General features: G+C 45.0%; 1 protein-coding gene across 4 annotated transcripts in view; it reads left to right on the forward strand.

Moving 5' to 3' along the window:
- LOC143374557 (uncharacterized) overlaps nt 1–17,650 on the forward strand; it is a 443,017-nt gene that overhangs the window by 214,256 nt on the left and 211,111 nt on the right. The window contains exon 1 of one of the 4 annotated variants that reach the window (XM_076822788.1): nt 10,236–11,830. The exons of the other annotated variants lie outside the window; for them this stretch is intronic. Coding sequence (XP_076678903.1) covers nt 11,776–11,830 — 55 coding nt within the window. The 5' untranslated portion in view covers nt 10,236–11,775. Of the gene's footprint in view, nt 1–10,235; nt 11,831–17,650 lie in introns of those variants that run through there. 4 annotated transcript variants of the gene reach the window in all.

Below are 17,650 nucleotides of genomic sequence, written 5' to 3' on the forward strand. Positions count from 1 at the left end.
CGATACTACGTTTAAGTAATTATTTTTTACTTTGAGGGTTGGTAGCTTTCTGCATAACTACGCCCATATGATACTTTGAAGATATACTGATGAATTTATTCAGGATTGTATTATATTAGTTTTAATAATTGTATGATGTAAAAGTTGTTCTATGGGTTGGTAATTTTTTACAAAATGAAGATAATAGAATTGTGGGATCCATACCACGTTTAAGTAATTATTTGTTACTTTGAGGGTTGGTAGCTTTCTGCATAACTAGGTCCATATGATACTTTGAAGATATTCTGATGAATTTATACAGGATTTTATTATATTAGTTTTAATAATTGTATGATGTAAAAGTTTTTCTATGGGTGGGTAATTTTTTTATGAAATGAAGATCATAGAATTGTGGGATCCATACTACGTTTAAGTAATTATTTTTTACTTTGAGGGTTGGTAGCTTTCTGCATAACTAGGCCCATATGATACTTTGAAGATATACTGATGAATTTATTCAGGATTTTATTATATTAGTTTTAATAATTGTATGATGTAAAAGTTGTTCTATGGGTTGGTAATTTTTTACAAAATGAAGATCACAGAATTGTGGGATCCATACTACGTTTAAGTAATTATTTTTTGCTTTGAGGGTTGGTAGCTTTCTGCATAACTAGGCCCATATGATACTTTGAAGATATTCTGATGAATTTATACAGGATTTTATTATATTAGTTTTAATAATTGTATGATGTAAAAGTTTTTCTATGGGTGGGTAATTTTTTTATAAAATGAAGATCATAGAATTGTGGGATCCATACCACGTTTAAGTAATTATTTGTTAATTTGGGGGTTGGTAGCTTTTTGCATAACTAGGCCCATATGATACTTTGAAGATATACTGATGCATTTATTCAGGATTGTATTATATTAGTTTTAATAATTGTATGATGTAAAAGTTGTTCTATGGGTTGGTAATTTTTTACAAAATGAAGATCACAGAATTGTGGGATCCATACTACGTTTAAGTAATTATTTTTTGCTTTGAGGGTTGGTAGCTTTCTGCATAACTAGGCCCATATGATACTTTGAAGATATTCTGATGAATTTATACAGGATTTTATTATATTAGTTTTAATAATTGTATGATGTAAAAGTTTTTCTATGGGTGGGTAATTTTTTTATAAAATGAAGATCATAGAATTGTGGGATCCATACCACGTTTAAGTAATTATTTGTTACTTTGAGGGTTGGTAGCTTTCTGCATAACTAGGTCCATATGATACTTTGAAGATATTCTGATGAATTTATACAGGATTTTATTATATTAGTTTTAATAATTGTATGATGTAAAAGTTTTTCTATGGGTTGGTAATTTTTTACAAAATGAAGATCACAGAATTGTGGGATCCATACTACGTTTAAGTAATTATTTTTTGCTTTGAGGGTTGGTAGCTTTCTGCATAACTAGGCCCATATGATACTTTGAAGATATTCTGATGAATTTATACAGGATTTTATTATATTAGTTTTAATAATTGTATGATGTAAAAGTTTTTCTATGGGTGGGTAATTTTTTTATAAAATGAAGATCATAGAATTGTGGGATCCATACCACGTTTAAGTAATTATTTGTTAATTTGGGGGTTGGTAGCTTTTTGCATAACTAGGCCCATATGATACTTTGAAGATATACTGATGCATTTATTCAGGATTGTATTATATTAGTTTTAATAATTGTATGATGTAAAAGTTGTTCTATGGGTTGGTAATTTTTTACAAAATGAAGATCTCAGAATTGTGGGATCCATACTACGTTTAAGTAATTATTTGTTACTTTGAGGGTTGGTAGCTTTCTGCATAACTAGGCTCATATGATACTTTGAAGATATACTGATGAATTTATTCAGGATTGTGTTTTATTCAATTAGGGATAAGGGTTCAGATTTAATAGATAATATATTTTGAAGATTTTCTGTGGAGAATTTTGCCCGGTTTTTTATTTTTAGAATATCTCACTTATGAGTATTTTGTACCTTATTTTAAACAGCTTTTGCAATATTACCGTCAACAGGGTGGATGCAACTCAGAATTATATATACACGTGCTTTCGGGTGACGTGAATACTTTACGCCAGCCTCGCTTAAATGTTCACTCCCTTTCACAATTTACATAATTCTCCCTGAAAAGTGTTCAGGCATGCCCGCACTCGAAAAGACAAACGTGTTTTCGCATTATCTTAAGAGCCAGGGCAAGTAGTAAATAATAAAACACATAGCATTCGTCTCTTATACTCACCTTCATCGAACGAGGTATTTAATTAACTAAAACCCTCGCGCGTCGCTGGGACCTTTTCCTGCGTGCTGAACATTCGTGTAAATTGCATCGAAATTAGCCGTACGTTACGAGAGCAGCCTCGTTTCTCTTGGCGCGGGCAAAAAACTCGCGTGGTTCAGCGTGGTTTCGTTTAAAAGCCATGAAACTTTTTCACCGGAACTTTACGCTCCTGAATGGAGAAACGCGAGTCTTCGACCCCTTACCCGCCTTGTATCCTGGAGAGTTTTACGTTAATGAATTCTGTGACGTGCTTCGCGGGCATTTTTTCCATGGGACGCTGTCCAACGCGTTAACGACGTACAAGGTGTTTAAAAGAAACGATTCGGAACTTGGAGTGTCTTAAACCTAGTGTCTGCTAAATTTATTAGGGATTTAGTATAATATCTGTATAAGGTGTTAGGTATTTAGTGGAATACTGAAATAAGGTATTAGGTTTATAGTGTATTACTTGAATAAGGTATTAGGTATTTAGTGTATTACTTAAAGAAGTACAATACTAGGTATTTAGTGTAACACCTAAATAAGGTATTAGATACTTAGTGTAATACCTATCGAAGGCATTAGATAATTAGTGGAATGTCTAAATAGGTATTAGGTATTTAGTGTAATACATAAATAAGGTATTAGTTATATAGTGTAATACCTAATTAAGGTACATATTAGGTATTTAGTGTAATACCTAAATAAGGTATTAGATACTTAGTGTAATACATATCTAAGGCTTTAGATAATTAGTGTAATGTCTAAATTGGTATTAGGTATTTAGTGTAATACATAAATAAGGTATTAGTTATCTAGTGCAATACCTAATTAAGGTACATATTAGGTATTTAGAGTAATACATAATTAAGGTATTAGGTATTTGGAATAATACCTAAATAATTTAGCAGATCACTCGATTTAGGATTACATATTTAGCTATTTGGTGCAATACTTAAATAATTTAGTAGACACTAAATTTAAGACACTTCAAATCCCGAATCATTTTTATCTGACATCCTGTACGCCGTTTACGCCTTGTATACCGTCTCATGGAAAAAGTGGCCAGAACGAAATGGGTCACAGAATCCATTCAACTCAATTATTTCGGTGCTTAGTGTGTAAAAAAATGCTTAGTGCATATATATATCGAAGAATTAATATTGTTAGTATCAAATCCGCAGGGAAAGAGGATAATTTATGAAAGAAAAAATTGATTTGTAAGACAGCTTGCTGTAAAGAATCGAAGAAACTAGACTTACTTAAAACATTTCATTTTTTGTTTATTTTTATGCTTTATTTTTTATTTTTTATTTTAGCAATGTATAAAAAAATGTGTTAGTAAACAAAATTGTATTTAAATAACTGAACAAAGAAGCAATTTTTACGAATAAATAAACCATAAACCACTTGCTCCAAACTTATAAATAAGGACACATCCTTAAAAATAAATTGGATTTAATTGTATTACTTTTTATTAAGTTGCTATAATGAAAACTTTGAAATCTATTTTCTTGAAATGTTATTTTGGCGTATGTGCGCTTTTTCCATCGAATGCCTCAATTATTACTTCTCGTTCTCCTCCAACTACTAACCCAATATCTCGCAAATATCCGTTCAAATGGAGCAGTCACGGATAACCGAACATCCGTTCGACCGATACATGTGTAATCGACATCCCACACTAATCCAAAAACAAAAAACGAACACCTCAACCAACCACTCATTCGCGGAGAGCCTGATGACGCCGGAATATCGGCAGCCACTCCGTGAATCCCGTCCTATCAGCGTCGCCGATATCCTCTCCCCTTCATGGCTCATTAAGGCCGCGTCGCGTGTTTACCGCATACATCATAATAAAAATTCCGTAAAGCAGGTGCCCGTTATCGTTTTTACGCCTCTGAGCGCCAGCCAGCAATCCCCTTCCTGCTTGTCCCGTCCTCCTCCGGCCTTTAAACGCGGGTCGCTTTTAAAGGCAAATTAAATACGGGCGCAACAAATTACGCGCGGAGCGAAGCTCCTCGTAAATCAAACGGCCAATAAAACGTCCCTCGAAACGGCTCGAAAAATCCATCGGGGCCAGCGCAGGGCGCCCCGCTCGCCCCGGAAGAGCAACACGGCGAAGAACCTCGCGAGGTGGGGCGAGGAGGTGGGCAGGGGGGGGGGAGGAGGGCGAGAGAAGAGTGTCTTTTTAGTGCGCGACTGGACGTCTCAATTAAATCCTCGAAATCATCATCGCGGGACCAGCGTCCGTCGTCTTCCTCGTCACCGGGCCCCTGTTTTGTCGGCGAGCGTAAATTTCTCGGCACAACGGGACCGTGACGTCCGCGTACGCGACTAAGGGGCCCGGGGCAGGAGGGGGGGGGGGGGTCGCCGGTGCCTCGACCTTGCATCGCGTCGTTTCGCGTAGAACAAGCCCGGCTCGGTGAAATATCGGGTTGTAACGGTGGAAATGTCTGCTCTTAAGCTGAAAGCAGGGTACGGACGCCTCTCCCCTCTGCTTTCGAGTCTATTAATCGAAATGTTCAATCTCGCCGGGCCCCGGGAGAAGAGTTATAATGTACTCTGGTATCCTGGGTCCCGCGGATTCTGATAAACCGCGCTGCTTCGCGGCGGGGAACGTTTTTGTCGCTTGGAAAATTGTTAGGGTAATAGAGCGGTGGACGGTGAGAGATCGATCCGGAGAGTCTGAGTGATACGAGGATATCTGAGCACCGAGGATTTGCGGAGCCGCGCAAGAGATTCATGGCCGAGGATCGTCGCGAAGGAGGATGCGATAATTCATAGGCACCGATGAACGCTGTTTCCCGGTCGTGTTTTGATGGGAAATTCTAACGCCGCGGTGCGCCAGCAGGTGATTTACTTGGCTGCGAAAAGGAATAATGGGTTGAGGTGGACTTACTGTGTGCTGAGATCGGTTTCGATGGCGGAGTAACGAGGAGGGTTTGGTTGGAGCTTTTCGGAGGAGCTTCGGTTTGCTTAGAACCGAGATTCGGGATGCCTCGGCTATGAGGATTACGGTGCTCGAGAACGCTGTAATCATCGCTGGGAAATATGATGATTGGAGTCTGGAGCATGAATTAGGATTGATTCTTCTGGCGCGCGAGGGGCCTTTCATGAAGGATCCCTAAAAAAGTGGGGCGTTATTAGGGGCACCTGCAGTCTTCTAATTTAGTTCTCTGCGTGATCATTGGAAGTGTTAGCTTTGGAGTGTAATTACTCCACTTTCTGATACACCGCGTCTTAACTTTGCTACTAGCTGTGGGTTTATTAAAGAGGGCCAGTTCTTCCGTGAAACAGCAGCCACTGAATTCGTAAGATTCGGGAACGGGGAGTGATTGTAGGAAATTAATAACAAGGAATACTACTTTAGCAGAGGCATTCAATCAGCGAGGTAATGCTAACTTCTCAATACTGGATTCAGAATCCCGCAGTTGCCATCTGCTCGAGCCAGGCAGCAATAGCGAACCTCTTTGCTAACCCGATTCTCCATTATTTCTATTTCCGTTCGCCATCGCAGCCGAGCCTTTCCACAGCCCGGGGAGTAAGCAGCGTTTTCAATGTTCTCCATTAACGTGGGCAAAGCCGTACACAGCATACATGGAAGCGGGTTCTGAGTGGCGGCAGATCTCGAATAACCCGGCCCCGTGGCGTGGAAGAGAAAGGGAGGAAAGTTCCAGTTCGATCAGGGGCCCCGATGTACAAAAGGCACCTCGTTATCAGCTGGTCCCATCTTATCAGGCTGAACTGGCACGGCCGATAAATCATCCGAGTCCTTGGCGGGGCACCTTTAATTACCGGGCGTGCATCAGGAGGAAAAAAATATGAAGACGTAATACGTTATCCGGCTGCCTCTCTTCGTGCCTACCGGTAGATAGGGAGGCTGGTCCAGTTGATGCCGAGAGGCGTTGCTCATAAATAATGAACACGTATTCATGAACGCCACTGGTTACTTCAACTCCGAAGATGAGCTATGGGCTAGCTACGGCTTCCAGTACCGCGGGACGCCTCGAACCCCCTCGATTTCGACTGGATCGCCTTCCGTTACTGGCCGTTTCTTGTCATATGTAGATCAGGTGGATGCGCGCGCCCCGGCCGAGAGGTGGAGATGGGAAAATGGTCGTTTAGTTGCTGCTGATGGGAGGATGCTCGGAGTTATTTGACGTAGATGTGGATTAGCGAATGTGGATCAGGCGGGTGCGTTGGTTGCGGCTGAGAAAGAGGCGGGAGGATGGGTGTTTAATTGCTTTTGATGGGAAGGTGATCAGGGGATTAGATATGTGGAGTAGAGGAGGCTGGGGTTTCCGAGGGCCAGACAAGTTTAATGGTGGCTTAATGGGTGAAGAGGAAGTGGAAATGTGGTTGCTCGGTTGAAGGGGATCACTGACAGGTTACGCATTCGCGAGTGTTATAGATGTATCAGGTTTTATGAGAGACTTTGACCACAATTAGCTGTACGGATTAGGAAGGAGGAGGAAATGGAAAGATGCTGGTGCTGTTGTGTAAAGCAGCAGGAATCACGGAGAGCTGCTTTATCTTGAAGCAGAAAGCGTATAAAGTTTCGTGTTAGTCGACTTTTTGTTCGTCTTCAGTTAGAGTGTATGCTTCACAGGTGTAACGATATGTTCTGGGCAGATGGAGGTACTTTAGTCGATCAGGAAAGGGAAATGTTCTTTGGTTGTTTGACAACTCCGGATTGGAGCAGCAGGAAATCATGAAACAGACACTATTGCATATAAATTAAATTCTGCGCATCTGGGCGGAGTACATAAACAACTTCAGAGGTCTTCGCCGCACACATACAAAATCATTCAATCATAAAACTTATAAAACCCACTATCCTATGACGGTTAGATCAAACCTTCCCACCTGAACGACCTGAAACACCGCTCCACATCGTCAAACATGAAACCCTCAACTATCCACTTCAATCCACTCCATCAGACGTCAATCTTTGCCATAAAATCAATCTCCCAACAATCTCCAACTACCCCAAACCGATCCCCTCGCCCGGCCCAGCGACACTCGCCCGCCGTTCGCGATGATCATAGTTAATCGCGCGGCGGGCTGACCAGGTACGGCAGTCGGTCCGATTGACGGTAATCTTTCGCATCGACGCGGCCCGGCGATTACTACGTCGACAGGACAGAGGGGACGGGGTCGATGGACCGTTTAATCGCAGCCAGGGCCGCGAAAGAAGATGGCCGAGGTGGTAATCGTCAGCTCCGGAAGCTGGCCGATCAGGCCAGATAGGACGGGGCGATGTAACGCCCCGGCCATCGGTGGACGTTGGCCGACGTCGTTGCCTCTCTCGAATAATCTCGAAGCGAACGGATATCTAAACGAGGACCTTGAAGCAATCCCCCGAGGCGGTGTACGCGTACATATGTACAGCCGGAGCGGACGTATGGAAGTCGGAGTGCTGGCCGAGTGATATATATCGGCCGCGATATATCGCCCTCGATGGCCGGGCCCCGATCTTCGGACCGCTGGGGAAGAGAGAGGGAGGACGCTGGCCCTTGTAGAAGGCGATCTCCACGCACTCGTTGCAAAACAACACGCCACCACGCCCTCGTGAAACAATGTGATGGTTAACCTAACAAGCTCTCATCCGTGCTCCGTTCACGTGCTACGGTTACCCTACCGTGGTGCACGGTTGCTGGCTCGTTTCGCCGTCCTGGGCCAGGCTCGCCACGAATAGACGCCTAGGGCAACACTTCCAGGACACCGCCTCTGCGCGCCGATATTCCACCGGCGATAACGACGTTGCGACACACGGGCGAGTTAAGTCGTGGGACCGCGGGGTTATGGGTTCGTGCTAGCGGGGACGACCGCTGGTGCCTTTGGTGACGAGGCTCGTTGCGCTCCTTTTTGCCCAGGTGTAATTGAAGGGGTGTTATGTTTCGGCGTTGGAACGGGTTTCGCGATCGGTTCGGGGAACTGAAGTTTGAATATCGGTGCTGGGACGGGTTGTGGTCCACGTCGCCGGTGGAATTGTAGGTTGGGAGGAGGATCGTGTGGGGAATGCCTGCGAGCTTGTGTTTTTCAGGGTTCATCAGGTGATCAACGTCAATTCGTTATAGTTTAAAGCTTGTGAATGGTACTGAGCGTTGATGGGTGTATGCAAATGTCGTATGGTGCTGAGGAATAAGTGGGATTTGGATTTATTTTTAGTTAATCTTGGAATTTTATTTGCATCTTTGTTTATTCGAGGATTTGGTACACCTTGGAATTTATGCAATAGTGGAAGTACCTGAAGTCGCGTTCTTCGTGTGTGATTATGGAGAGTTTATATCCAGTCGTCCCCTAGCGCGCAAAAATAGTTGGATCATTGATCACCACGTTGGTAGGTCGCAGCAATTGTTCGCGAACCCCATTCACATACCCCCTTCGGGGAAACAAGGTATTCTTGTCTTGTTTTATCGATATACTGTCCGCCTAGACGAAACGCAACTCCACTCAGCTAGAGACGTAAAGAAAGACGTAGTTAGACAGCATACGACGTTCCTGGACGACGAGTCGGTGGACAATCTGCCATCAGGTTGTAGCCAGGATCGTTGGAAACGCCTGGAATTCAATACCCTTCTGTTCCTCCGGAGGATCCAAATATGGAACTCGGAGAGGATCTTTGTAGGAAGCCATAGCCGGCAGTGGAAACACGAAAGCGCCGCATATGTCTTTTGCCTGGACAACAATGAAATCTAAATGAAGGAATCACTTTCGCTTTGTAAGAGCATTTTCCCTGTTTTCGAATTTCTGCATTTGCATTTCCATGTACAGACAACTCCGGATCACTCTTACTCTTCGTGATTGCCCTGTATTAACGAGGGATCCAGGAGTGCATTGCTATTCAGTCTTGGGAATTATATACTTTTTACGTGTGATATAATATTCTTAATAAAAGCAAGAAAGAATTTTTAAAAATTATGCTGTTTAGCCACCGGCAGTTTTTATGGAAATCTTTAGGTTGGTATCGTAGGATATTGTGTTAATTTCTGGTCAAAATTTCTGTACCCATCTCAGCTTTGCTTTTTGAAAGTAGTTTAAGAAAAGTTATCCTGTTTGATGTATTAATGGGAGAGTACTCATTGCATGGCTCACACTTTCTCTGAGTCCCAATTCTTCAGATTTCTTGATTCACGGATATCTAAAGTAGATTATTCAGATACAAGATTACAACTTCATTGTAAAAGACTATCATATGATTTAGAACATGTTAAAAATATCGAACCATATTTGTCAGTCAATGCTACAACGATCTGGTGCCCGTCTCCTGGATACTTGGTACACTTCCTCCGATGTCCAGCTTTGAAGAATTACAATTCGAAGGGAAACCATAATATTCTCTCATCACTAGTACCCACTACTATTAAATAATAAAATATGTCTAGTTACTATAAGATTCCTAACGTCACACGAGAAAACCAAAAACTACCTGACAAGCAAACCACCATTCTCTTTCAATTCCCGAAGCGCCCACAGTGGACACCAACACCAATAAAAAAAAAAGTGAAGAAACTCTTAAAGGAACCATAAATGAAATCTCATACATAGCACGGTGTCGCTACATGACTCCGTCTCTCCCTCGCACGCCTTCCGACCGATTCCTCCGCAAAGCCAACATACTCCAGTTCACCGTGCACGGACTCGACTGTTCCCAAGCTCGAAGGGCCCGAGGGCGAAAGAAAATATTATCTTTGGTGGCCCATTGTGAAGTATCACCTACAAAGAACTCCCGCGACAGGTTACTCCGACACCGTGGTCCGCTGCGTTCGTAGTCCTCTTCGGTTTCCTACTCCTTCGTCCTGCACCCTACCACCGCCGTCCTGGCCAGCCACCACCACCATCGCCACCACCAGGGGACCTTTGTCCACCACCACTTGGCTCAGCTACCACCTCCTTGTTCGCTGGCAGCGCGGGGCACCTCGCCATGTGACTGATTCCCCTTCTCCGCAGGTTGACGAGCGGTAGGCCTGCCTACCTGCCGCCCGTTGCCCCGCTCCCATTACGACGCGGACTCTCGCGGCAGGTGCACCAACCTAAGTGCCACTCCGCTTACCTGTGTGTCGTGCCTACCAAGTCAGTGTGTCCGGTGGTCAGGTTCTTCCCTCTCTCTTTTTCTCTTTCCTTCTCCCTCTCTCTCTTTCTCTCTCTCTCTCTCTCTCTCTCTCCCTCCCTCTTCCTTCTTTTTTCCTCTTTTTTCCCTCCACCTCTCTATCAACCTCCCCCTTTCTCTGTCTCCACTTCTCACCCCCTACCCCGGCTTCGTCCTTCTCCCTCTGTCTCCGTCTGTCCCCCTGGACGTCGCCTCACGCAGCCCAGCAGTGCGGTGTTGTAGTGTCGTGTCATCCTGCGCTACGTCAACGATCCTCCCGAGCCGCGGTGGCGACGATCGATCGCGTTATCCACTCCGATTCCGTTGCCTGCCGGGTCGTCTATTGGTGACCCGGTCCCCCCAGGACAGTGTCGGGCCCACGCTCCTCCCGCTCGTCCGATCCACCCAGAGACCGAAGCGGACAGTCCACGAAAGCCCTGCCGATCGTTCGCCCGTGGCCGCGTAAACAATCCAGGGGAAACGACGACGACGGCTCACTCCGAGTCGCTGATCCAGGTACGGAGCTGCTCAGTGTTTACCGACAAACGCTGGCGTAAGCGCGCGCGCGCGCGCGCCGCTACGAGCTCGTCACACGGCCGTTGGACGCCGAACGGGCCTCACCCCCTCCCCGTCGGTCCTCTCCGATAGGAACGATCGTGGCCCCGTCAGTCGAGGATCGGTGTTTCGCGAGTGTCAGTGATATCGACGATAGTGCACGGGTTCGCCGGGGCGAAGGAAAGACTGGTTTCCCCGCGGGCACCCCGGGGGAAAGGGGACAGTGAAGGTGTCAAACGTCCGCGCGACTCCTCATTGACATTTCCGTGACATTTAGTGCGCGATTCGAGGCGAGTGCGAAACCCACCGTTTCGTGTAACACGCGTGAGAGATCGCGGTACCCTTCTGGCCGCGACGGGGATCGGAGAAAGTCAGCAGGTCGGGGAAGCGCGTCGATGACGGACCTCCCGTGCCTTATCAGCGCCGCACACGGCTTATCTAGAGCTATCCGCCCGGCGGGGCCGCCTGCCGCGCGTGCACCACCCCGATAAAAAGGGGGGCTCGGCGAACTCATCGTCGGGCCGACACCTTCCCGTCACGGCGGCTCTCTGCACGGAGACATGACCTTTAGCGGAGCACCGCGTCCGCGCATGAACCACATCTGACGTTCAACAAGTGGCTGTTACACGCTGACGGACGACAGTCCAAGTTCGCCGCGTGGCGCACGAGGGACGCGCGTTCGAATACTGCCCTGGGCTGCCTGTTCACCGAGAACGTTCGATCGAGGGTTGCTCCTTTGGACGGAAGATCGTTAATCCTGGACCAAACTGGACATACTCGCCGCCACGTCGGGACGTACGGAGTGGAGATGTCCGCGGGTCGCTGAGAGAATGAGGGAGCTGGACACCGAGAGCCCTGTTGTCTGGCCGGCCTGGTGTTATACTGGTGAGTCGATTGATGAAAGTCGTTTCAGGAACTTCTCGATAAGACAGAGGAAAGATTGCTGGAAGTGGAACAATTTTGGCTGAAGGAGGATGGCGTTGGGGTTGGCAGCTTCTACTCGAAAAACTCTGGTGCAATTCTCATTGCAATACAGTGTCATGTTTGACCACTATTGTTCCGAGAGGGGGAAGTAGGGAACTTGTGGCTCAGTTGTCAGAGAGTAAATAATGGGTTGATTCTTGAGATGGAAGAGAAGCTAAGGGCGAACTCTGTTCAGAGTGATTAATATAATTGTAGAAAGCCTTTTGACATTCTGAAGCAGTCGAGTGATTCGGAGCTGTTCCTCAACGCATGGTCCCTCTACAGGCACACTTTATTAGCTACTCACGTAGAATAAACTCTCGTTTACACGTCGTTGCCATTCCCTTCGAAGTCTCAGCGGGAACAATGGTTTCGAGTGGCTTTAATAACTCTCAGACACAATGGCAGATAAACCACCAAACTTTACGACGGCCGTAATCGCGAAGGAAGTATCACGTCTCACGAACCTCCAACCTAAACTGACATTTATCACCACTAATGTCTATCAAAATCTCACTATTCAGCGACTTTGTGCCACCCCGTGCCCACAGTCGTTTCATTGATCTATGAACTTCCACCACGTGCCCGAGTCCCATTGAATCTCCAACGTCAAATATTTGTGTTCCCATGATGTCTGGTATCGCTGGGTATCTTCAGATAATAGCCCTCCCAGAAATTCCTGACTTTCGGAAGGTAAACCGTGTTATCTGCCACGTTTCACGGATACCGGCGCGTTACACGAGCGCGCTGGCACGAATCGGTTTCCGTAGACGAACCGCTCTATCAGTGGTACGTGCTGATAGTGGACAAAATTACATCATGCGTAACAGGATGCTGTCCGCGGTGGCGACTTGCGTGAAGTTATGAAACACATGTGCGCCAAAGTAGGCGTTACTCGCCGCTGCTGGAATCCGTACTCGATACTCCGACGTGCGAGAAGCAAATACGATCGTCGATAAGGACACTCGAATTGTGTTTCACGAGGTTTTTCGAATTATATAACGTAGGCAGTAGTCCCGTTCGATCGGTGTTTAATCGGTACGAGGTCATTCGCCGATCGGTCGACTAAAAATTTCGAGTTGCACGCCTACCGGTGTCGATAATTCAACGAAAATGTGCTTGAGCAAGTGTTTCGTAAAAGACAGAAGTCTCGGCTGGTAGATCTCTGCAAACAGAATTATTCCTGTTCGACCAGGTGAAACTGTCGTAAATGTACTTTGGGCAGAGGGTATGTACTCTGTTAGTGATAGTTTGTGAATGGATTATTTCTAAGGCAGTGTTCTGCGTTAATATTTAATCAATACTATTCTTTATCCTGTAGATTAATTTGTTCACTGTGGGGATAATATTAAAACAAAAGTTGGCACAGCAAACAAATTCAGTGCAGAATAAAATCTGCTAAAGTAACTCAGGAATGAAAGACAAATCGTTAATTTTTCGGCAACAAAAGCTTCTTCTAGGATATTTATTATTTCTCCCTTAAAACAGATAGTTTCAGTATTTGTTCCCTTCAAACAGTGCGTACAATCCTCCTCGGAGCTGCTAATCTCTTTCCCCATCAGACTTTCCTCACGAACACCTTTTTTATCGCCTGTTATCAACATCACCTCCAAAGTGTTTCCAAAGTGGAAGAGTTGGCCGACGCGTCCAGGTACCCCTTTTGCCATAAAGAGACTACCCGGGGTTTTTAGGGTGTTCTCGGGAGGGCCGGGGGGAAACGAATGTCGAGGTGTGTAATTACCATCCTCGATCTTGACAATTAGGAGCCCTTGGAAGCTGTCGGTAGCGAATAGGCTCCCACTTAGACACCCAAGTTCCCAGCAGCCTTATCTCGTCGAATCAGGCTCGGTTATTCGTCGGGCTCTTCTAATTAAGAGGGTACCCCTGATTTTTTTCTCGTCCCAGCGAAATTGCTTCTTTAACAACTGTCTTCGAATAATTCAACAATTTCTGCGTCGAAACCCACGTAAAAATTCCAAAGCCGAAAGCTCTTCTTTAGCTAGTTCAGATATTAACAACATCTAAGTACAATAGACCTAAGAAACTGAACATCTGGGAGAAACACGAAACCAAAAGTGAGCGGAAGTAAATCAACTATCTAGCTTCGATAATAAGCAGAAAGTCTTTACAAGGGGCGCAGGGATCTTTTTGGTCCCAAGCTAGAACGCCACCTAGTCTGACAGTGTCAAAGAAAACTTGAGAAATCGAAAAAATTGTTTCTCTACTGCTCCACGAAAAGAACGTCACTTGAACGTCATTAACGTCGGTATAGTAGGCTAATTAATATGGGTTTGAACTGACCCAGGCACCCACTTCCGTGTGATAAGGTATATTAAACACCAGAAACGCCTTCACAGAACAGATCCAACTGAGTAAAAATACAGAAACTTGTGACCACGGCTGAGATACCGCTCCCCAGCCACAAAAGTGTCTCGCATAAAAAGACCACAGCTCGCAAGATCCGACGTGAAATGTCATCATATTTGCCTCCACGCGCTAGCTTTCGTCCTGCGGTTACAAATTTTCACTCAGCCGCTGTTCGCTTGGAAGCCTCCCCGTCTATCGGCGATTCGTCGGCGGAGTGCCCTTTGTTAGACGATCGCCAGCGGGGCCCAACCGCTGACGTTCATCGAAAATGATGAACCGACGTGTCGTGTGATTTGCATGCGTCCCGCGGGCCCCACAATGCGCAGCGCTTGGCGCACAATAGCGACGGCAATCAGCAGCTTTTTCACGGGGAATACGTTATCTTTCCCGTGGCTGACGGTTGTTCGTTAACCGGCACCGGCGCAGCAAGGCTGTGATTCGGTGACAGCCGCGATCCCGCGGAACGAATTCGTCATGATATAATGCCGGGGTAATGCCGGACGATGCGCCACAGGACAAGCGTCGCTCTTTGTCGCGACCGCTAATGGGATTAATGTTCGCCTCTCGCTGCCCGTGATATAAACGTGGACACCGTTCCTCGATTCCCCGTGATTAATCGCGGCTGGACGCCTGGAACGTCCTTGGGTCGGCCACGGTTTCTGGAAGTCATTCAATTATTTCGGCCGGCCAACGCGGCCGCCATTAATCTCACGAGGATCGGGCGCTTTCGTAATGTACGATTATCGGTTCGCAAAGGTGTCCTGCAACCTTCGGGGACCCGCGTGAAAATAACGCGATATGAAGGGTACTTTTCAGAGACACTGGTCACTGTCAAAGTAGATGAGTGGATTGGGTTAGTTTTGTAATAGAAATCGACAGTGGCGGATTGAAGGGAAAAGGCCCAGGTGGCAAACGTTCTGGGACACCCTGTACACATAACAGAAATATAAATGAATTTACGCTTTTGTGGTTGTGAAAATTATGGGAAACAAAAAAAAATAGCGTTTGGATAAAATCAGAATTTTAGGGGGGAAATGGGCCCCTAGGGGGTGGGGAAAATGGGCAGGGGTCCCGGCGATAACTGCTCATCGGATGCTCTTCAAATCCGCTACTGGTATTTGGAATATTATATTTTTATTTATATTACACACTTGATTTTGCGTATAAGAGGTTTTGAGATAGTGTTAGAGGGGTGGGAGATTGGAGGTTGCTTCTTACCCTAAACTTGAATAACAGAAGCCACAACAAATACGTATTCGTTATGTATAAATTAATCTGTAAGCTTGTAAAGTTTCATCAAAATTTGGCGAGGGACATTTTACGGATTCCTTATTAGTTGCGTGTACGCGTATATTACGAGTTTTGGAAATAAATATTCGCAAAAAAATTACTTTTGCTACCGTCTATTATAATAATTCTTCAACATTTTTTATCGATTCTTAATATCCACAATACGCAAGTGTTTATCTTACATATCCCTAATCCCAGAAGATCAATTTCCTCCACAGTCTTACAGATACTTATTTACGTCATTACATTAGCACAACTCATTCATAGATCGCGTCTGGAGTAACTGCTCAGAATTCTAAAGCCTCCTACATTTTCAAGCAATTAACCTTGACGAGCTTACTCAGGTATCCTTTAGAAGTAGAAAATTTTGTTCTGGGAAGTATTCCAAAGACCATTCCTGAGGGATCGTAAGCGGCCGTGAAAGAGCGGTCTCGGTGTTATCGAAACGAGCGCAATTTCCGGCAACCACAGATCAGCAATCTTATCAGTGGTGCGTGTCGCTCTGCGAAACTACCAGGGAATTTTTCTGACCTTCTTGGAATAACAAATGAACGTGTTAGGATGTGGTTACAAGAAGTTGCAAGCTTTGAGATTGCTATTGCTGTCAATTCTGTCGTATGATAGATGTTTTTCGTTGTTAAAAATAATTTCCAGGAGCTGGGAGTAGGTACAGTGTGCACGTAATTACCATAGTTATGTAAAAAAGGAATAACCAAGTGTACTCGTAAGAACTGTTGAGAAACGATCGGCAGACAGCTCCGCAGGATTTCTATTCTTGTAGATTTTCATGGCTGTTTTAAGGCCGTCGCGCATAGATTTCCCGTGGTCAATAAGAATATTTACGAAGGAAGTTATCCTTCATCGACGAGGGAGGAATATAATAGAGTAATGATTTATGAATACGTAACGTGGTTTATTCAAAGTTCTGGAAATTTTCTCGCAGGCTTCCACGATAAAGAGGCTGATTCAAATCCATTTCGATTTTATAAATGTTATATGTGACTTCTTTCAAATTATTTAGTTAGAAAAATTGTAAATTTAAAGGAAATATCGCTGGAGTTGTATTTAGGGCTCGCAGTTCCTGAAAACTTCTTCGCAAACATTTTGTACAGAATACTTCAAAGTAGGAGCTTAGACGATTAGAACTCACTTCATGGAAGAAGGTTTGATTGATTCTTAATACAAAAATAAAACTCTGATTGCTCTCCATACAATACTACACTTTTGCTATACTTTATATAACACTAAGACCAAACCACCCACAGTACATCATCAGACTTCTCAAGAACGTAGCTCCATTCCTCCAAAGTTTCAGAACACTTTTCCAAAAGCACACAAATTAGAATCTTTTCACACAACACACTTCTTCAGCTGACGACTGGTATTTCAGACACATTATTAATAATTTGCACAAAATACAAAAAACTAATTAAGTGATGAATGGTTATAAAGCCTAACCCTAATATTCACTTAGCAGCAACGATACTTTCTTCAGAAACGTGCAAAAAGTTTGAAAATATATGAATATAACTAAAATACTAAAAACGATCCACGAAAGTGTCTCCTGCGAAAGAGCTCCACGTTCGAGGAGGCCTCAAGCAGCATCAACTGCGCAAGCCCCAATCCTAAAAGCCCCAAAGCTAATGAGCCTCCTCAATTGTCCACTAGCGATTAGCAGTCAGCCTCGATAGCCTCGAAACGTCGACTCCCGTCACTCTTGTTGCCATGTAAGGCTTTCGGGCGGTTTCCAAGAATCCTCGATCGCAGCATCCCCTGGTATCTCGTCCAAAGTGCCATGTAGCGTCTTCTTGCGGTGACTTCCAACAGGGATCACGTACCAGAGAGGCTCGCGAGCGGGCGACGGTTATCCTCGACCTTCGACTTACGTCAGGGAACAGGACATGTCTTCGGCAGTCCCCTCGGGTGGTAGCCGTCCCAGTTGCACGAATCGCCTCTGCAGGAGTTAAATATTAGCTGTCGTTCAAAATACAAACGCGAGTCCCCGTCCCAGCGCAGCCTGGCCCTTGCGAAATGTGTGTTTGACATAAATATGGATCACAAAGCAGCTGGGTTTAACGTTTCCTC

This window comes from Andrena cerasifolii, chromosome 11 (genome assembly GCF_050908995.1).
Source record: "Andrena cerasifolii isolate SP2316 chromosome 11, iyAndCera1_principal, whole genome shotgun sequence".
Classification (NCBI taxonomy): Eukaryota; Metazoa; Arthropoda; class Insecta; order Hymenoptera; family Andrenidae; genus Andrena; species Andrena cerasifolii.